The sequence below is a fragment of the Aulonocara stuartgranti genome (assembly GCF_965226115.1).
Source record: "Aulonocara stuartgranti genome assembly, chromosome: 8".
Taxonomy (NCBI): Eukaryota; Metazoa; Chordata; class Actinopteri; order Cichliformes; family Cichlidae; genus Aulonocara; species Aulonocara stuartgranti.
In genome coordinates this window covers 22,476,643-22,498,286 of record NC_138959.1, presented here as the reverse complement: position 1 = coordinate 22,498,286, position 21,644 = coordinate 22,476,643, and the positions used below count along the sequence as shown (strand labels likewise).

Genomic DNA, 21,644 nt, shown 5'->3' with positions numbered 1-21,644 from the left:
GTAACCCAGAACCATGAAAATGATATTCTGAGGATGATGCAAATTTGCAAACAGAGAAATAAAGAAATAATGCCAAATACAACACATTTGATAAGATCTCTTTATCATCAGTGTGAACATGAACAAACTGAACAGTAAATATAGCAAAAAATGATTTAAATTAAAACTCATATATGCAAATTATTATTTAGTTCCTTTAAAAAAATTGTCACATGGTTCAATAAAGACTCCAGTTTAAAAAATGAAAATGAAAATCTGACAATTATTTCATGGTTTGGGCTTTATGGGGTTAATTTATTGCATTTTTATGACATAATAAAGGGATGAGAGAGTTTAACACAGTTCCAGTGCAGAGCATGAAACTGATGATGTTGCAGAGAGTTTATAGCCACTGCCAGTTTCCAACACTTGTCCCTGGTTGGGCTTTTACATCCCCAGCACACAAATTAAACTTTACAGTATTCAAAGGTTTTCTTTTCCATCCTGGTTCTCTTTTAAAGCTTCTTGCTTTAAAAGTTTGCTGTTCCCAGCTCGATGACCTGCAAATCACTGTCCCATCGGCGCTATAGTCCTATTCTCACATAACAGGCATCTGAGTTTGTCAGCATCATGAGTCTGAAAATGATGAAGAAATGGACTTCATCCAGAAAAGAAAGTCCTTAATTTCATTTGCTTTCTAATCCTCCCCCCTCTCAGTCCTGCATCCTGTACCTGTCACCTCTCTGCTCCCTTCATCCTGTTCTCAAAACTCTCACCTCTACACCCCCCACCCAACTCCTTACTCTAAAACCTTCTCTCGCTTCCTTTTCTCAGTGTTTCGCCTCTCATCTTCAGCCGGTCGTTTCCCCGCTCCGCTACTCCACCTCTCCATCCCCTCTTTCTTTCCTTCCTTTCTCTCTCTTTTTTTTCTTTTCAATCAGCCTCCTCTCCACTGCCCTACATTGACTCTCTTCTTTTCATTCCCTCTGTTACACTTTCTCTCCCCTCTCTCTTTCTCTCTCTCGCACTCTCCCTCTGATATCCAGCACACAATACAGTGAGAATCGGAGGAAAATGAGGGAAGCAGTGAGTCTGGAATGACAGGACATAAAGAAGGGGATTTTTGGGACAGGCGATTAGCGGGAAGCAAAACAAAAAGCCCCTTGTCAATCTGGCTTATAATTCCATTAAAATTTGTAAATGTGGTAGTTTACTTTGAGAAAAGCTCCTATAATTGGCCTCAGTGGAGGCATATGAATATGTGTGTGAGTGCATGTGTGTGTGTGTGTGTGTGTGTGTGTGTGTGTGTGTGTGTGTGTGTGTGTGTGTGTGTGTGTGTGTTAGTCTTCAGCGGTGTGTGCCAGTCTCGGCTCCCAGTTTCGGTATTTCCTGCGCAGGTTGGTACTAAAACACAGGAGTAGGCAAAGCTAGAGTTGGACCCTCCTGACTCCTGAATCTGACACAAACAGATGCTTACAAGACACACACGCACACACCTACATGCACACACTCGACACAGAAATCCACAAACAAGTGTGTTACCTAAGCCTGCGGCAGGAGAGGAGGGCGGGGAAGAGACATGACAAGACGGAGAAGGGATAAGGATGGGGAGGCAGGGTGGGTGGACGACGAGGTGGGGCTTCTGTGTGTGTGTGTGTGTGTGTGTGTGTGTGTGTGTGTGTGGTATGATAGGGGCCAAGATTTCAACATATAGTAAACACACACACACACACACACACACACACACACACACACACACACACACACACACACAAACATTTGAGTTTTTTTCTTTTTTATATTTTCCCCATCTCTCTCCTTCCAGTCCTTTTCCCCTCTGGGAATGATGGGAAATGCAGCTGGATATAGCGCCCCTCTGCCCCCCCCACCCCCCACCCCCCACACACACGCTCTCTCCTATCTCTCCTCTCTCACTGTCTGGCACTGAGTGGAAGTAAACAGAGGCGGAGATCGCATTTGGTTCCTGAACTGTTTCAGGGCTCGGTGCAACCACCACACACACTCTTTTGATTTCTCTCTCACACATATGGACAAATACATACACACACACACACACACACACACAGCGCAAAGGGGATCTTGGCAGTAGAGGAGCCTAAAAGTCATTGACCGAACTCACATCAGCCGCCTTTGTCTGCACAGCGTTTGAAGAAGAGAAGAAGAGCAAGAGGTGATAGAGAGGACTGTAAAGACGAGTGTAAAGAGGGTCAAAGGAGTGCATCGCTTTGGGTTTGTTTAAGTCGTTCAATTAAATCAACGGCTGAAAATGGAGAACACGTGAGGGGAAAGAGGAGCGAGGGTAAACTTGGGGCAAAAATGCTGCTGGCTAAAGTTTGTGGATATTTCTAGAGGGATTTCATTTTATTGCCCTTGAACTTTGAGGAAGAAACGCACAGGGTCGACAGAGGACTGCGAAGAAGGTGAGAACCCAGTCAATGATTTTCAAGCATGAAATGACTTGCCTATTTAGCTCTTTCAAAACTAAACAAAATTGAACTGTCACTTGCTTTTCTGCATTTTTTTAATATCTTTGAAAAGTAAGTTGAGAAGTCTCCTTAGACTGATTCTCCCAGCTGATTATCGAATCGAATAGAAACGAATAGAATAGAATAGAATAGCCCTTTATTGTCATTGTACATGTACAACAAAATTGTGAGTGCTCTACACCAACTGTGCTGGAATAAAATATTAAATAGTAAGACAGCATGAGTAAATAACAAACATGAAAAATATTAATAATCACGAGGAACATAGGAGGAAGAAACACAAAAGAAGAACAGGTTGCAAAGTGTTTGGAAGTAGTGTAATGCACTTGGTCTGAGTGGAGTCGGTGTGTGATTAGGACAGGATATTGTATGTTAACGGTGGCAATGGCCCAGGGGAAGATGCTGTTTGTGAGTCTGCAGGTGTGGAACCTGATTGACCTGAGGCGACATCGGGAGTGGCAGCGGGTCAAACAGGTGGTGAGCGGGGTGCAAGAGGTCACCTGTGATGGCCCTGGTTTTACTGAGACAGGATCTGGTGATGGGCTCAAGGGATAGCAGAGGGCAGCCAATGGTTTTTTGGGGGTAGTGTTAATTAGCCTTTGCGTAGCCTTCCTGTTGTTTCCCCTGCATACCAAACACCCAGGGAGTAGGAGAGAGCAGCGAGTGTGTATCACATCGCCTTTTATGACAAAAGTCTCCGATAGTGACCTATTTAAAAATGTACTCTGCCCTCTTTTCATTATTGATTTCATAAATGTGTCAGATCAATAGATAAGTCATGTGTTTTAACAGGAACATGCTTTGAGATACTTCTGGGAATTTTTTTTAGACTGTGGGGATTTTTTGGTTTGCTTTTCTCAGTAAAACTACTTTTACCTTGTTTGATGTCTGTGCTGTTTCTCTGTTGCTAACACTCTTCCACCTGCTTCCCTCCTATTCAAAGCCTGTAGGTGGAACATTGGGTTCTCCAGGAAACATGGCAGCCACCAACCCTTTCTCCTGCCCCTTTTTTCTCTCCTTCCTCTTTTTATTCTTGGTGATCCGGCCAGCCTTCGCCCAGGGTCCATCAGTTACAGCTGTGGGAGTAACTGAGGATTCACCTACCACACTGACTAACCAGACAACTACCAGCTATACAGAGACCACCCAAAACACTCCTCCAGAGACAGGGCTTTCCACTCCCAACAGTGGTGGAGATACAGATGATGAGGATCTCCCTCCTGCTGGTGGGACACGTTGCCAGGGTTACTATGATGTCATGGGTCAGTGGGACCCACCTTTCAACTGTAACGCCGGTGTCTTCCTGTACTGCTGCGGTACCTGCTTCTACCGTTTCTGCTGCCAGTTCCGTCAGCAGCGCTTGGACCAGAACATCTGCTCCAACTATGACACTCCCATCTGGGCAAACACTGGCAAACCAGTTGCCACCATTACTGAGGGACAGGGAGACCTGGACCGGGACCGCACGCAACTTATCGTGTACATCATCTGTGGGGTGGTGGCCATCATGGTACTGGTTGGCATCTTTACTAAACTGGGCCTGGAGAAGAGCCGTGGGGGAAGCGGAGGAGGAGTAGGAGGGGCAGCACAGGCCGACCTCAACTCCAGGTGAAGAAGCGTGTGTGTGTGTGTGTGTGTGTGTGTGTGTGTGTGTGTGTGTGTGCCCGCGCGCATGTGTGAGAGAGATGCATGGGTTTCCAAATTTCTAGAAAACGCTCATTTATCCCCTAATTAAAACATACGACAAAAGACATGTTTATTCTTTATCGATGGGTCTTTTTTTCTTGTTGTATATGAATGTAGATCGTTTGTTGTATTGGAGTAAGCCCAACCACAGACACAGGAGAGGTACTCCTCTCCTTTGGCACTCTGTGCACACCAGCAGGTTAATAACCAAGCAGTAGTCATGAGGGAAAAGGAGGAGGAAGGTTATTCGTGAGGATTCATTTTTCCAGCTTACAGAGGTTATTGTTAGATTGCTAATAAATGAAGACAATGTTCCCAGCCCTTATACTTTATACCTAAAAGTCACCTCAAAACACAGACACGTGCAAAAACCATTCTGAAATACAAAACAGTTACAGTCAAGGGATAACAAATGCACATTTTGAATTTGAGACTGGTCTGTGACCCCCTTGTAATTACTGGTCTCCAGGCAAAAATATTGGACTCCCCAATTGCTTTGGTTGCTATCAAATTGTTATGGTCACCTGTACTTTGCATGGAACATGTCTGTCTGCAAACACTAGCCAGGTATTCTTCAAGCAGCATAAAACTGAAAAGTGCAACTAAAACCTGCCTTTAAAGGAAACATTGGGATATATATTAGTATAATACCCCTTTGCCACTGATTTCATCTACAGACAGCCAGAAACTTCTATGAACCCAACCATTGGTTGCATAATGTCCAATATGGTGGACGTGAGTCAAGCAATGTGTGTATCACATGATGCGCAAAATCGCTATACTAGGCTAGGCGCTGCTGAAGAAAGTCCATCAGACCATTTGAAACTGAGTCTGACTTATTTATTAGGAGAGTAATATTAGCTATTTGGCAATTTACTGGTATCAACATTTATCATGTTATGATGAAAAATGAAAATTTAAAAGTAAAGAAATGGAGAAATGCCCTCCAACTACAAACTTGGGTCATCTGTCCACCAGAGGGCACCCCACAACTTCCCCACAAGCATCACAACCAGCTGATCTGAGCAGAGTCAGGCAGAGGGTAAGAGAGTCGAGAAATAGAACAAATGCACTTGATAAGTTTTAAGAAAATGTGTTTATCTTTTTTTTTAAAGTAACTAAGTACTGTATTTTTAAATCACCAAATATTTTTTCCTCAAACATCCAATAGACAATGAAGCTTTAACCTGAAGTTGAGTTTTATGAGTGCAAATTTGAACAAATTCAGTAAAAACTTGATCTTCTCAGTCCAAACATCAGGCACATTATTGACATGTCTGAAAAGTTATAATGAGTATGGCATGTCCTGGGAAATATCTGCACATGAATGAAGATCACTTGCAAATATTACCAAAGCTCAATGACATAAGCGAACATCAACAAAAGTTCCCAAAGAACATTTTAACATTCGTTAACTCATCAGTTTTGAATCTGAATCTACTTAATGACGCATCTCATTATTTAAGTGATTACATTTTGTGCAGTACCAGCACTTTTTATTTCTTGGTTTTTGGAGATGCTGATGTATGATCCTACAGAGGTTTACAGGGATGTGTTTAGATTAGAATTGGCACTGAATGGGGCCTTCGTGGATGGCACTACTGAAAATGACAGTTCTGCTGAAAGAGAATAGCACAGGAAGACGCTTGCAATTGCACAAATACAATGTCAGTATTATTTGAGAGGTGAAATAGCGTAAACAACATCACAACAACACACAGTGTTAAACTTATCTCGGCTTTGAGGCAACCACCAATGGGAGTGAAGCGAATTGTTGATTGACATAACTGGGGGTTGGTAAACAAACATGAGGGTGGAATGTCAAAAATAGTGACCAGCTGTCAGCTACAAAGTAATGTGCTGTGAGCAAATTGCTTTATATGTGGGTGAGGCTTAATTTTCAGTTTAAAGTCTAAAGTGTCAGCTATGGATGTGAACTAGTTTATCTTCACCTGTGTTAACTAAGCTTTGAGCTAGTGCTTCATCGGTGTACACACCTAAAACTTTACATATTTATTCTTGTTTATTCTCTTGTCTATTCTTAGGGTTCATTTACTTGTTTCTTTTTCAGTTTTTCTTTTATATTTCAGCTCTTTGCGTACTGTTTGCTTTTCTTGTAAGCATGAAACAGAGAAAACCAACTTTCTAGTTTTTGAGGGTTTGTTTTTTGCAGCTAGGCACTTTTAACTTGTGCGTCTGTGTTAGAATGTCTCATGTGTACAAATGTGTCAGGGTTTCAGAAAGAGCACATGAAGTCACATTTTACACTGTGAATCTGATGCTTTTAAACTGAGTTACTGAAACACAACCTTGAGAAGAAAAAAGATTTGTAGTTTGAGTTTTAGCCTTTCTCCTGATACAAATGCAATTGTGCATACACTCCAGCTGCAGTATAGAGTTAAATACATGGTTCAAAGTTCAGTCTATTCGCCTCAGGAAATCATTACAGCGCAGCATGGGCTCACATCTCTCTGCTTTCATCCTGAACCAACTCTCTAGCTGCCTCTTCTTTCTTTTCTCCATAGAGTTTGTTCTTCTTATCTCTCCAGGCTTATTTTTTTGATCTCATTTTCTTGCTTGAAAATCTGTTTCATCACGCGCTATTTGTCCCTCTCATCCTGAATTACTTCACCACAAATCACTTTGTTTTGGTTCGTAAGAGTCCTCTCCTTCAGCCTTCTTCCACATCTCCTTTGTTCCTTCTTTACCAGGTCAAATGTCCTTCTATCAACCTCTCTTGCTTTTTATCCCCCCTGTTACGTTTCGGTGTTGTCAGTGTTTTGTTTTTGCGTGACTGTCATGTGTTTCCTGTTTTATTTTGAAGGTCTGTTGTTATCTTAGTGTGTTCAGTTTACATTTTCCCTGTCTCGTCAGTTCTAATTTGCCCCAGCTGTGTTTCCCTCCTGTGGTCCATTCCCTGATTGCTCCTTCTATGTATTTAAGCCTTGTGTTTCAGTATGTCATGGTCGCGATCTCCCCCGTGTTGTAAATAGTTTGGTGTTTTGTTATAAATAAATAGTCTGTTGTAAATACTTTCGTCATGGGATATTTTCGTTTTGGGATTTTGGTGGAGAGCCTTCGTGGTTTTATTTTCTTTATTTTTGTTTTTCTACGTTGCACCCCGGTTGCATAGGCCGGGGTGTAACATATGGGGGCTCGTCCAATCGCTGGAGGGTCCGAAGGAGGGAGGGACAGCTTCAGCCGTCCGTCTTCGCTGGAGGGCCCGGGGGCCGCTTCAGCCGTTCGCCGTTGCTGGAGGGTCCGTGGGAGGGACTGCTTCGGCCTCCGTCTGTCTTCGCTGGAGGGCCCGGGGACCGCTCCAGCCTTCATCCGCCTTCGTTGGAGGGTCCGTGGGACCACTCCAGCCTTCGTCGTCTGCTGGAGGGTCAGGGGGACCGCTCCGGCCTCCATCAGTTTCATCTGCCTCCGCTGGAGGGTCCGTGGGACCGCTTCAGTCTTCATTTGCCTTCGCTGGGGGGTCCGTGGGGCCGCCTCAGCCTTCGTCGTCTGCTGGAGGGTCCGTGGGACCGCTCCAGCCTTCATCCGCCTTCGCTGGAGGATCCGAGGGACCGCTCCAGCCTTCTGCAGCTGGTGGGCTGCGTGTCCGTGTGTGCAGCTGGTGGGCTGCGTGTCCGTGTGTGCAGCTGGTGGGCTGCGTGTCCGTGTGTGCAGCTGGTGGGCTGCGTGTCCGTGTGTGCAGCTGGTGGGCTGCGTGTCCGTGTGTGCAGCTGGTGGGCTGCGTGTCCGTGTGTGCAGCTGGTGGGCTGCGTGTCCGTGTGTGCAGCTGGTGGGCTGCGTGTCCGTGTGTGCAGCTGGTGGGCTGCGTGTCCGTGTGTGCAGCTGGTGGGCTGCGTGTCCGTGTGTGCAGCTGGTGGGCTGCGTGTCCGTGTGTGCAGCTGGTGGGCTGCTCGTCTGCCTTCGCTGGAGGGTCCGTGGGACCGCTCCAGCCTTCATCCGCCTTCGCTGGAGGGTCCGTGGGACCGCTCCAGCCTTCGTCGTCTGCTGGAGGGTCCGTGGGACCGCTCCAGCCTCCATCAGCTTCGTCTGCCTTCACTTCAGCCTTCGTTTGTTTGATCAAACATTTCACTTGGGGTTACATGTTTGATTTTTGGGTAGGGGGAAATGTTACGTTTCGGTGTTGTCAGTGTTTTGTTTTTGCGTGACTGTCATGTGTTTCCTGTTTTATTTTGAAGGTCTGTTGTTATCTTAGTGTGTTCAGTTTACATTTTCCCTGTCTCGTCAGTTCTAATTTGCCCCAGCTGTGTTTCCCTCCTGTGGTCCATTCCCTGATTGCTCCTTCTATGTATTTAAGCCTTGTGTTTCAGTATGTCATGGTCGCGATCTCCCCCGTGTTGTAAATAGTTTGGTGTTTTGTTATAAATAAATAGTCTGTTGTAAATACTTTCGTCATGGGATATTTTCGTTTTGGGATTTTGGTGGAGAGCCTTCGTGGTTTTATTTTCTTTATTTTTGTTTTTCTACGTTGCACCCCGGTTGCATAGGCCGGGGTGTAACACCCCTTTCACTCGCAAGGATAAGAAGTGAAACCAGCAGCTACTTTCAGTCACTCTGATCTTCATGCATTCCTCCCTCCTTTTCCATTTCACTTTGCAAACATCCCATCTCTCCCACATCATTTTTCTCACTTGAATTTTAATTGAGAAGCTAAACATGAGGACAGCTGCACTGGTGCCACCAAAACCTCCATTGACCATCAGTTGTCTTTGAGTGTCTCCCATTAACTCAAACTGCAAAACTCATTCTGCAGATACCAAACCACTAGGATTAACATTTTCTGCAGGGTAGCACCTAAGCTGAAATAGAAACACTGTGGCGGCATAAACATCCTCCCTCCGTGAGCCCATCTTGACAGATTACTGCTCCCCTTTGAGATTAAACAAATTTCACTGTGATTACAGCTTTACCATTTTTGGGTTGCTCTGCCTGCTTGCTTGTTTAGTTATTAGCCTGCTGACATAAATCCCTGCTATAAAAGTGTACGTGCAATCCAGGACTTCATATACAGCACACACACTTCATGAGGTGAGATGCACAAATTCTGCATGCGCTTTAGAGACGGATGTTAGAGCGGCCAAGCACAAAGCAAGACTTTTGCAATCTGCACGTGTGCTGTTGCAGCTCTCAAACTCGTGCTGTGCACCTGCTTCCCACCACAGGTTTCTCTTTCTCTTAACATCCTGCAAGCAGAGGGTGATTAGCGGGCTAAAATCCTAACAGTTTTCCCAAATCAGCTTTGAAAGTTAAAATCCAGAGTGATCCTCCTCGCAGACCTCCTTCCCCTCTCCTTCCATGCACACACACACTAAAACCACATTTTGAGTTTGAAAAATGCCTTCAAACTTGTGGGGACCGGGATTTTGTCCCCATAGCATCGTAAACTTCCAATTTTCGGTTCCCACAAAGATATATAAACAAGGACATACACACACACACCTTCTAATAGCCCTCGACTCGTTCCAGCCGCACAAGGTTCGGGGTATTTGCAAGCCGCACTAATCCCCAGCCAACAATGGAGAGCGCCTTAGGTCACGCGTGTCGTGTTTAATGAAAGGCTTCAACTGGAGCGGGGCTGGTTGTACACCGTAAACAAACAAAAATGACCTTCATGATTTTACGTGTACACGCACACATACACTCACACTCATCTTGATTTATAGTTCAATTAACAACAAGAATAATAGCGGTGGCATTTGGGTTACATGTGCATGGGTCAGATCACCACAGTGAGAGGTCAGAACAGCCATGAGGCGAGATGTGTTGCAACATAGCGTCCAGCTAGCAAAGCGGGAGAAACCTGGAAACAACATGGTGGAGGTCACATGGTTGGGATGGAGGGCTGTGTTTTTGCGCAAGTAAGTACATTAATGAGTGTGTGTGACACAGCGCTCCAGGTGCTCTCAGAAAAGAGAGGAAAAGATTGGGTGGATAGAAGAAGCCTCGCTTCCGAAATCTATTTATATTTTACTAATTTCTAGCAGCTAGCATGTTTCGAAGACAAGACAGCTGTGACAACTGTTAATTAATCTATGTGTCAAGGCACAACAATAATGACAGGAATTTTTAATTTAATGTATGAGTGACTTTTTGTTGCCAAAGTGATTATAAAATATTCATTTAGTCTTAAATAATAGCAGCGGCCAAAAATGCTAGTTTCGTGATGTCCCTCTGGCGTCACTGATCAGAGATAATGTGTCAAATACAGCACTGCACCTACTCTTGTCCTCAACACACTGCCAAGACTGAAACAATCAGGGGAACAGTCACAAGAGACAAGCATACACAGAGTTGTTCATTTAAAGATCCATTCATCAGAGACCCATTTATTCATTCATGTATTTTTGAACTGCTTGTCCAGTTCAGGGTCACAGGGACTGGAACCTTGCCCATCTGACTTCAGGCAAGCGGCTGTGTACACCCTGGACAGACTGCCGCTGCAGGGCTAATACAGAGTGACTGACAGCCATTCATGCTCTCATTCACAATTGTGACCAGTTTATAATCGCTGATTAATGCTAACAAGTGTGCGTGAACTCAGAGTGAACCCATGCGGGGACAATTGTGCCCCTAAAAGATTGAAAACTTTTTCTGGTGAAGAAACCTCAAACAAAAACCCTTCCTACATCAAAGGACGCTTCTGTTGGAATTCTTTTTCACAACATTATCCTTTCTGTTCTTGAGGTTTCCATCCAGCATCAAAGCTACATCTTTGACTGCTCTGGCATGTCATCTTCATCCGGTGTGTTTTTAAGCCAGCTGCTTTTTTAGTCCTTGCATTACATAACGAAGGACGCCATTGCTTAAATGGTTTGACTGCTCTGCCCTGTATTAAGGTCCGCAAATAAGTGATACTCAATATAGCATGGGCATATATATGGGTCCATCACCACTCACACAAAGCACATAGAATCACTTTGCTATTAACCCTTTCTCTCGCTTCCAAATAGAAAATATTGAGTCACATTTTGTAGCTCAAGGGCACTAGTGACACGTTGATGTAAACTTTTTAAAAATGAAATGTACAGTGGCCCTGAGAGGTCAAACACACGATCTGAGAAAACATAGGAAATGCAAAAAGCAGAGAGAAGAAAAACGGAATTTAAAAAAGAAGCAAACAACAAAAGAAAAAAACTACGCAACGGAAGTGATTTAGGGGATGACTCGCCTCCTCTTTCAATTCCCTTTTCATATAAATTAATATATTTTTATTAATATGTAAGTATACATATTTGTTACTAATTTCAGACTGAGTTTCTGTTATTATTGTGACCAACCTGCAGTACTTCAACAGGGGGCTCCAGCTCTCGCTACATGTTCACTATTCAATGCTTCTGTTAAATCATGTTATTGACTCACTAAATTACTTCTGCTGTGATTTGTGTGGTTTTGCAGTATTTTCATTCTATTTGCTAGTGTTTTTTTTAAGTTACAGTGTGTTTGACCTCTTAGGTCAAGCAGAGGAGCGAGAGAAGAGCTGTACCTCAAGCTATTTTAAAGCCTTGAGATAAGCATTTTGGACACTTCTTTGTTGTTGTTTTTAGTTTTTTAAGCCAGATGTCATAAGGGAGGTGAAGATGTTACTGATAAACTGCTAACAGGAGACTGTGATTGACAAGTTGCTACCTCAGGAACATGCAAAATACCCACACCTTAAAGCATGCCCTGCTTTATCATGGATTCAACTCTAAATGGGATAAAAGTGTACAAAATGAACATTAAGGCATATTAATGACGACTTGAAATTAGCAACTGAGAACATCTGCTCATCACAATGTTTTTAATGAGATCATACAATGAGGGAGAACTATGGTAAAACTTTTTAATAGATTTCTATACAATCTCTGCTCTTTTTACAACCAGAGTTATTGCTCTCTGCTGGCCATTACAAAGAACGCAGGTACCTCGTGATTTCACTTTTCAGACCCAGTTGCTCCTTATCTTTTATTTGAAATATTTTGGATTAGCAGAAGAAAAATGATGGATGTACAAAAGAGGGGGATGAGATGTGTCTCATACTTTTTAACTGAATCCAATCAATAGATATTGGCATTTGAAAGTTCCAAACCAAGGAGCATCAGACAGTCTGCATCCACAATGCTGTGCACACCTAAACCAGACCAAACTTGAGGAGATGCCCTTGATTATTAACAGCTCAGCATTAACTGCGAGGTCTCACCAGTGATAATTTCACATAACTGGACAGAGAAGGGCCAAAGAAAAAGATCAAGGATGAACAGAGACTTAAGGTCATCAGAGTACAACAACCACACCAAATGAAGTTAAATCCCCACTGTGTGCCGTTCTCTTTGCTCTGTGGCTCAGAGTAATGGGAGGTGACAGACAGCGACCTCAACAAACTTTCAACCTTTCACACCAAAAGCCTTTGGAGAATCCTGGCCATCGTTTGGCTGAAAGCGATCTCTAACAGAGCCCTGCTAACCCAGTGTTATAAATAACTCCATCACAAACACGGCTCTACGCTCAATGGTCAAAAGACACAAGAGAGTGACCCAACAGTACTTTAGCTCACATTTTTGGGCTCCAAATCAAGAAACTAGTAATAACGTTACAGCTATCTGCAGTTTTATAATGTAAATAACAATTTAAACAAGCTTGTCCTCTGAGGGGCTCAACGATATAAGGGATCTCTCTCTTAATTAGCTTTTAATAAAAGGATCTTGATTGGATTCTCTGGAACTGATACTGGAGGTGCTTAATCTGTGAAGGAAAAGCACCATGAAACCTGCATGAACAGCATCATGGTTCACAGCTTAACAGGTATACTAGAAAAGATAGATGTGAAGTTATCCCTGCAGCCTGCCCCGTACACGGACTGCAGACAGGAAGCAAGTGAAGCCACTACAAGCTGTAAATATCTACTACTACTGAGTTTCCTCCGCTCTCTCCTACACTTCCATAACCCCACCTTCCAAAATTTCTCCTACTTTTTCAGTACCTCCAGGGTTGAGCTGTCACTCTCTATCACCTCTCACCTGTCGCCACTGTTTGTGTGAGCATGTCTGCATGCATGCATACTTGCAAACAAATGTGATAAAGTGTGCATATGCATGTGCCTGCATCATCACTCGTCGCAGTTCCTCCCAAAGTGAAAGAACATATAAGCTGACAGATTCCTGGCTCCATCAGAAGTGACAATTTTCACCCTGCAGCTACTTTACCTTCCTCTCTCCTCCTCCTCCTCACCACTCCCGGGCTTCACTGGGCCCACACACACTTAAATGTGGGTCAACGCACACTGACTTAAGGGTTTGGCACTGTGTTGTTTCTGTGTTTGTGGTCGCCCCCCCTTTTTGAGTAAAGGTGCTGGGAATTGAAAATATCAAAGATAGCCATCCTTACATCTCTCATGTCTCGAACAAGGCATTTCAAAAAAAATTGAGTCGTAACAATTAGAGTTTTGTCTGTTTGTCTGTTAAAGTTTTATTCTATTACATTTGGATCATTTTTTGAAAAATTTGAACTGAAAAGGGTTATGAAGCAGAAATGCTGTCTGTCCATTAGTAATACTTCCGCAGGTTTAATGTTGATAAAAGAACATGTTGAATTTCCTAAATTGAAAGGTGTTCTTGTCCTTATGCATAAGTTGACTGACAGGTAACAGGCCAAAAAGGAGAAGCAGTCAAAAACAATACTGCATGAAGTGTGCTTGTCTAGACACTGGCACAGCTTCTTGTAAGTTTTCCTTTGCTTGTTCAATTTCAATTTCAATTTGTTACGCTGTGTAAAATGCAACAAAAAATAGAAAGCAATGATATCCAAATCACATAATCTCCTATTTTATTCACAGTAGAACATAGAAAAAGTATCAATGTCATGAAAAATATTGCAACAGGTCAGTAACATGATTGGGTATAAAAGAATATCTTAGACAGGCAGCGTGTCAAAGAAAAAACTTACAAACACTCCCACAGTTTGCAGTGCCATCCACTAATGCAGGTTAAAGCTCTATCATGCAGAAAGGAAGCAAAATGTCCAAATGGACTGAGGCAAAGTGGAAAACTGCTCTGTGGTCAGACAAATCGGAATTTGAAATTCTTTGCAGAAAACACAGACATTGCATTCTCCAGACTAAAGCGATGATGATGACACTCCAGCTTGTTATCAGTGCTCAGTGCAAAAGCCTGCATGGAGGTGGGTAAGTCCTGTTGAATTGCTCAGTGTATTGGTCATTACACACAAAAGCTTAAAGCGCTCTCATGACTTTCTGATATTCACTTCTAAATGACTGATGTTGCTGTTGGAAAAATATGCTGCCAGAATGGCAACAGAAGGGAACATTCACTTGTAGGAAGCCTGAATGAAGAGTTTTTTTGCAGAAAGTCTTAAGTATTCAAGCGGTTCTGTGCCTTCTGTAAAAATCTGTGCTCCTGCATTGAAATATTGTAGAGATGTCTGCAGATACTGACCTGCTTATTGTGCCCTCAGCTTCTCTGATTTGCATATGCACCAGCCCAAGTGGCAGGGGTGCGACCAGATACACTGACAAAAGAAAAACTGACACATCTCCACAGAGCAGTGCTTAATTGTTTTAAAAGTAGTAGGTGGAAAAAAGCAACCAAAAAAAGAAGGTCCTCTTGCCTGAAAGGAAAAAAAAAATCATAGACAGCGTAAAGATGGATGTAGCGTTCAGCTTTGGATGTAGGTTTGAAAAGTGCAGAAAGCATGGTAGTGCTGTAAACTTGCATTCTTTTTAATGGGAATGTTGGGGTGACAGCTAAGGTTGCAAGAAGAGCTCTGGTCCAATGTTATAGGTATTTTGTTGCACTGCATGCAGAAGTCCAGACTTTAGAAAGTGGTTTTGAACAGAAGACGGGTGTTGAACATATGCAGAAAAATGAGAGGAAGAAAGACTCAGAGTGGAATGACATCTGTTACAATGTGGTTACCATTTGCATGAAGCTTAACCGCTTTCAGGAAAAGGTCAGAGACAAACACTACTCATCAACGGCTAACCTGGTTGGAAGGAATTTTTATCTGTCATTATGTTTATCACTCAGACTCCACAGTTTGATGTTTTAGGGAAAGCCGTAAAACCAAAATCACCAAGAGCTTATAAAAATGTTTACATAGTAGATATTTACTGCTTGTAGGCGCAGTGTACAGAAATGGTGTAATGTACTCACTGAGAACATCTTACATTCAATCAGTGCAGTCATACAGCAGAGAGGATTTCACATTTCGAGAGTTACTGTTAATATTTGTTGGAACGACTCACTGTGCACGCTCTAATCTGGGTGACCTGAGAGGACTAATTGATTGTTACAGGACATTAGTGAAGTCTCATTTCACTGTGGCTCTAATGTGATGAGATAGGATGGAAGAACTGATGAGCTCTCTGATCTCAGGCACAATACTTTTATATAATATGTCAAAGGAAAATAAGCGCAGTGAGGGCAGAAGCTTACAGAATATATAAGTATAATACACATATAGGTTCCATAAGGTTTCTCCAAGAGTACAGAGCAGAAACAATAATTTTCACAGGGAACACTGTTGAGGGAACTTTAGGGCAATCCAGTGAAAGTAAAAGCTACTCTTCTGAGCTTTGGCCTGCCCTTTCATATCATAGAGGCATTTACATTGGGAGTCTGGATACTTTTGCATGTTTTTTTTATTAGCTTTCTAGATGTGAGTTTGTTGGGTAAATACAAAAAGTAGTGTAACAAAGGTGGTTGCCAATCTTCCCAGGAGGGAACAGATCAGAAAGTTTAACCTAAGGTCAGATCCTGCAAAATACAAACTACAAAACCTCTGGAACAATGGCTAAAGTGGGGCGATCGTGGCTCAATCGGAAGGTTGCCGGTTCGAGCCCCGGCTCCGACAGTCTCGGTCGTTGTGTCCATGGGCAAGACACTTCACCCGTTGCCTACTGGTGGTGGTCAGAGGGCCAGATTCTATGAAAAGATGTAAACTCAAAACACTGTTCACCCGACAGCACGTACATGGACATGCAAGTGCTGAAACATCTCATGGATTCCGAAACTGCAGGTTTCGTCACTCTCCGACCAAAATTCACTGAACCAAAAGCAAAAGAAGACAAAACTACGCATCATGTTTGAATAACATTGTAATGAATTCCATTCAAATCCCACTTCCTGCACAGTTCTCTCATCAGTGAGCTTTGAGACCAGTTTTCCATCAAAAATCTTTATTTTTGGGTTATTCGCTTGCTTATGACGCAACAATCTACCGTTGTTTACAGTGTTGTCAGCCGCTGGTTCTCCCCGCCAAAAAAAATTACCTCTGACAAGAAAGCGTAGTTTCTGCTATTCAATACCGAAGAAATTTCAACTTTCACAAATTATGCCAAAATTCCAAAATGCTTAGCTACGTCCCTAATAGAACCTCTGTAACTGTTTTTGTAATTATAATTTTACACATTTATTTCTTAAGATTTAAGTCGAAAGAGTCGTGCTGACAGATTTATGTCTTTGTCACAGGAGCTTTTTCTTTATCGTGTAGAAAAACAGCTAAATATGTAACTTCTTTACACTGGTAGAAAGGGGAGTTTCACTGGTCTGGCCTGGTTTCAGTGGGCTGTATGTGGCCCGGGATGTAAAATGAATTTGACACTCCCGTTGTAAACCAATAAACAAACATGAAGTCCAAGAGTAGTCACTAGCTGGACTTCAACTGATTCTGGTTCATTAATGAATGTGTTCCTCTTAATGTTCACATCTGGGTTGTTTTTGCAGATACTACAGACTTTTCTTGTCAATCTAGCCCACACTCCAGTATTAACCTCTTAACCAGCGACAAAGACGTCTTCATTATTTAAAGGCACCCACAGAAACTCTCATGAAGCTCAGCCAACGCTCCATAAACACCACACCGCCTGAAGACAGGTGCAGTTTTTGTTGCAGATTAAAAGTCCAAATCAGCAAGTTGTTTGAGCAGCAAGCCAAGAGAAGCGTGCGCAGAGGCCCGAGGCACTGTGTGGTGGTGAGTCACAGAAGGGATGAGGAGCAGAGAGAGGGTGAGGGAGGAAGACAAACAGTATGGTTTGAAGTGGAGGGAAAAGACAAAGAGTCAGATTTAGAACTGAGTTTAGGAAAGGAGGGGGGTGAGAGAGAAAGAACGAGACTCAAAGAAAAACAGACTAAAGAAATGAAAGAAGATGAGAGAAAATGATTCAAGACGTTTGGGTTTTTTTCCTCGTGTGTCAAATGTTGAGAAATGTTGAATGAGTTCAGAGTGAGAAACCAAGAATGGAAGACTCATTAATGAGAAAGGGTCTTATTAATGTTGGAACTAGTGTGTTTAGTCTTAACCATTGGCTTACTTTTATATAAGTGAATTAGACTCAGCATGAAGAACTGAAGATGAGTCGTGTCTGGATTCCAGTGCAAGCATTTACAGTACTGTGCAAAAGCCATGGATCACCCTTCATATCTTTATATTTCACTATGAAGAACTGAAGGAAATAGGTCGAGCGTTTTACAGCGTGGTATGATCACCTTTATTCTTCAACACAGCCAAAATATAATCTAAAATTGGTTCTTTGCTAAGTAGACACAACACTGGTATATTCCATATACTGTCTGGAATCATTATCATGCTAAAATGAAACCAATCATATGCTTTTGGGTAGTTGTGGAAGGTGGATCAACATCAGCTTTGACAGGATCCTCATCACCACTGGCTGAAATTCAGCCCCAAACCATGACACAGCCTCCACCATGTTTTACAGATGGCTGTAGATGCTCATTGTTGTAGCTCTCAGGTGACAGTTTTTTTAAGGCCTGCCATTTGTTTTGTCCTCATTGTCCAATGTTCTCAAACTATTTAAGACACACTGCACATCCCAAGTTTTCAGCTCTGAGAATCCACTTGCTGATACAAAATTCTTTTAAAAAAGGGATGAAAAATGCAAACAAAGAGAAAAAAGTCCATCTGAAAATGGTCGTGTACAGGTCTGGACTGAAAATGAAATTGGAAAAGCATTTCAGGAAGCCTGGAGAACTATTGCTTAAGACCTCTTTCAAAACAACAGGAAGGTCTGGCTTCTTGGAAGCCAATTATAAAGAAATAAGGGGTGACTCAAGACTTTTGCACAGTACTGTAGTTCCAGTCATTCAGTGAAATTATTGTTAAATCATTGTCCACGTGTTTCATCCATATATATTTTGTAGTGGCTTTATCATTCAGCACCATTTCGAGTGCTGGGAGTCAAATGTGGGTCACAAAGACAAGCAAACATGCACTATTTGGGCGATCGTGGCTCAAGAGTTGGGAGTTCGCCTTGTAATCAGAAGGTTGCCAGTTCAAGCCCCAGCTTGGACAGTCTTGGTCGTTGTGTCCTTGGGCAAGACGCTTCACCCGTTGCCTGGTGGTGGTCAGAGGGCCCGGTGGCGCCAGTGTCCGGCAGCCTCGCAGCACTGTGTCTGTCACGGTTCTGGGTCAGTTTGACCCAGTTTCATCCGTGTGTTCCCTGCCGCCATCATCATGTACCATCGTCTTCCTTCGTTCTTGTTCGTGCTCAGTAGTTTAGTTGTCCCAGTATAGTTTAGTTCTCCGTTTTGCCGTTTGCCTCTCTATTTTTTGTGTTCAATAAATCACCTTCACGCCTTCACGACTGCCTGCGTTTGGTTCCTCCTTTTCCTTTTCCACACGGCTCTTCTCACTCGCCGTGACAGTGTCTTGTATACCTGTGCATTTGTGTGTATGTGTGTGTATGAGTGGTGCTGTGGACTTCCTTTTGTAAAGCTTAACTACAAGTGTTTTGAGTCAATAGTGTTTTTCGGGGGAAATACACAGGCAGCAGATATGTGTTGGATGAAGGGTAAGTCCCCCAAACTGTGCATAAACATACATCTGTGTGTAAAGTGTGTGTGTATGTGTAAAGTGTACATGTTTAGACATCTTTCTGAGGACAGAAAATTGGCACTCTTTACTTTTGGAGACAAACAGTCACTCATAGGGACAAAATGCCTGTCCCCACGAGTTTGAAGGCCTTTATGTCAATTAGATGTCCTCACTAAGATATGAAAATGTGTGTGTGTGTGTGTGTGTGTGTGTGTGTGTGCGTGTGTGTGTGCACATGAACACTTGCACTCACACTTGTTTGGAAGCATTTCTTGCACTCAAACTCTTCTAGAGCCAAGTCTCAATGTGAACATATTGCAAACACGACAAGCAGCAAAAAGGCCGCCAGTCAATACAGCTGGCTGAGATTTAGCCTGAAAATAAAAATATGTTGCTCAGGCTCAATTATATAAGCATATTTCCTACAGTAAATGTAACAAGATGCAAACAGTTAACTTTGTCAGAATACAGGCAGCGGCATCTAATGTCTTCCAATCTGACACAAATCTTTTGCTTTATAATGTACATGCAGAGAGACCTGACACAAAGTGGTAAAAATGTTTTTTCCATGGTCATTTGTGCACACATGTACTTAACACTATGTTTGTGGCTTGGTTCAAATTGTTTGTTGGTCATAATACAGCCCACAACCAAGTGTGTAATTCCTCTGTAATTAAATGGAATTTCAGTGTATTTTAAATTAAATTACCATGAAATTATATTTACCTATAAATACTGCATATGTAATTTTAAGGTGGTGTACCATTGCATGGTCATTTAGCAGAAAAACATTATTATATTATATTTCAAAATATTTTTCCACTCACTTCGCACATTAAATATTACCATGAAATTACACAATGCTTACAATTACTCATAGTATAATTTGTGTCTCCTTTGCTGTATAATTTCCATAATTTAGGCACCACTTACAATATCATTATTCTTTTCGGTAAAATACATGAAGTTGTGCAATACACACATTTATTTATGCATGACCCACAATTACTTAAACTTTCCTTTAAATTACTTACCCAGTACTTAAATTTTCTTACAGTATTGCTTGTCTTTGTTTCCTGTCAATATATTTTATTGAGAATTCTGTTATGATTTCATCAGGGTAATTGACTGGATGAGGAGTCAAATTTAAAAGAAAAATAAGCATTTCATTAATAAAATATCACAAAAAGAAGTCACATACATTTAATATCTATTGTACTCTAACTTGGTTTATCAAATAAAATAAGTTGAGCACCGTTTTTAACCTCTGTGTGTGTGTGTGTGTGTGTGTGTGTGTGTGTGTGTGTGTGTGTGTGTGTGTGTGTGTGTGTGTGTGTGTGTGTCTTGGTCTCCAGGACGCTGACAGACCTGCTGAAACAGCAGGGGAATGAGGTGAGCTCGGTGGAAAATGCCACGGCCAGTCCGCCCAGTGCAGGGAGAGTCAACGGCGTCTCAGCCAGGATGCTGCGCAGCAGGAGTGGTAAGTGCAAAGAAAGATTGTGCACATACAAAAACACATGTAAACACACGTGCACATGTAAAAGGTAATGCAGTAAAAGATTAGTTTACTGCTGTCAAAGACTGCAAGACTATAGGCTCACCAACTAACAGTACTGTCCCTGTACTATGAAGCAAGATTTCATCTTACCCTGGTAATTTCAGGGTTAAGCCTGAGTTTCCTGTACTATGAAGATAGTTCACTTGTTACGGAGCATATTGCCATGGTAACTTATGAGTGAGTATTTTAATGCTAGACTCCTGTACAATGTTTTTCCTCTCACACACACTCATGCCACTGATTTGCTTGCAGCAGCTGTGTTGTTTTTCATCTCTATTTTGTGTTTAATCACTTCAGATTTTTCTAATAGCAAAGTCTCACGTGTCATGTGAACGTACAGGAAATATCCTGCGTTAACTTATTGAATTGATAACTAGTTTCATTCTCTCTGAAGTCTGTCTCTAGTGTCATAGGGTGAGAGGCAGCGTATACTCTGGACCGCTTGTCAATCTATTGCAGGCCTATCACAGAGAGACAGACAACAATTCACACTAAATCCCATGAATAATTTAGAATCACCAGTTAACCCAAAAAGCACGTTTGGACTGTGTGAGGAGATATCACAGGCATGTTCAAGGAAAACATGGAGACTACACAGAAAAGCCCCAACAAGCCAGCTGGTTTGAACCAATGACTGCAGAAAAGTAGTAGTTTTCTACAGTCATTGGTTTGAACCTGGAAACCTCTTGCTCAACAACCCAGTTGCTTTGAACTTCATGTTATATTCATAACATGAAGCAGGCCTGAACCCTGAAGGCAGCATGTGCCTTTTTCCTACATTTCCATCAGCAGATACAGCAACGTGGAATTTAAACACCTATTTTAACCATGTTTTACTCAGAGCAAACCACCTCTTGTGTGCTTGGATTGTTTCGGTTTGTGCATACCAGTAACTGATGGTGCACGTACATTGATTAGCGATGTGATGGTGTGTACTCTGCATCTGATGGTGTGGAAGGGTGGGAGAGGGCGTCTCGTATGAGAGACCCTGCAGCTTCTATCTCGCATTTCTCACTGTGTGGAATTTCACACCCCGCTAATGACATGATGCCACATGCAGTATGTGGCAG

At 42.5% G+C, this 21,644-nt stretch overlaps 1 protein-coding gene across 2 annotated transcripts in view; it reads left to right on the top strand.

Moving 5' to 3' along the window:
• Positions 1-1,949: 1,949 nt before the first annotated feature.
• Positions 1,950-21,644, top strand: part of shisa8b (shisa family member 8b) — a 37,268-nt gene continuing 17,573 nt past the window's right edge. The window contains exons 1-3 of one of the 2 annotated variants that reach the window (XM_082544287.1): positions 1,950-2,420; positions 3,437-4,094; positions 20,372-20,496. In XM_082544287.1, coding sequence (XP_082400413.1) covers positions 3,463-4,094; positions 20,372-20,496 — 757 coding nt within the window. In that variant the 5' untranslated portion in view covers positions 1,950-2,420; positions 3,437-3,462. Of the gene's footprint in view, positions 2,421-3,429; positions 4,095-20,371; positions 20,497-21,644 lie in introns of both variants that reach the window. The other variant, XM_082544286.1, reaches the window with a different exon arrangement.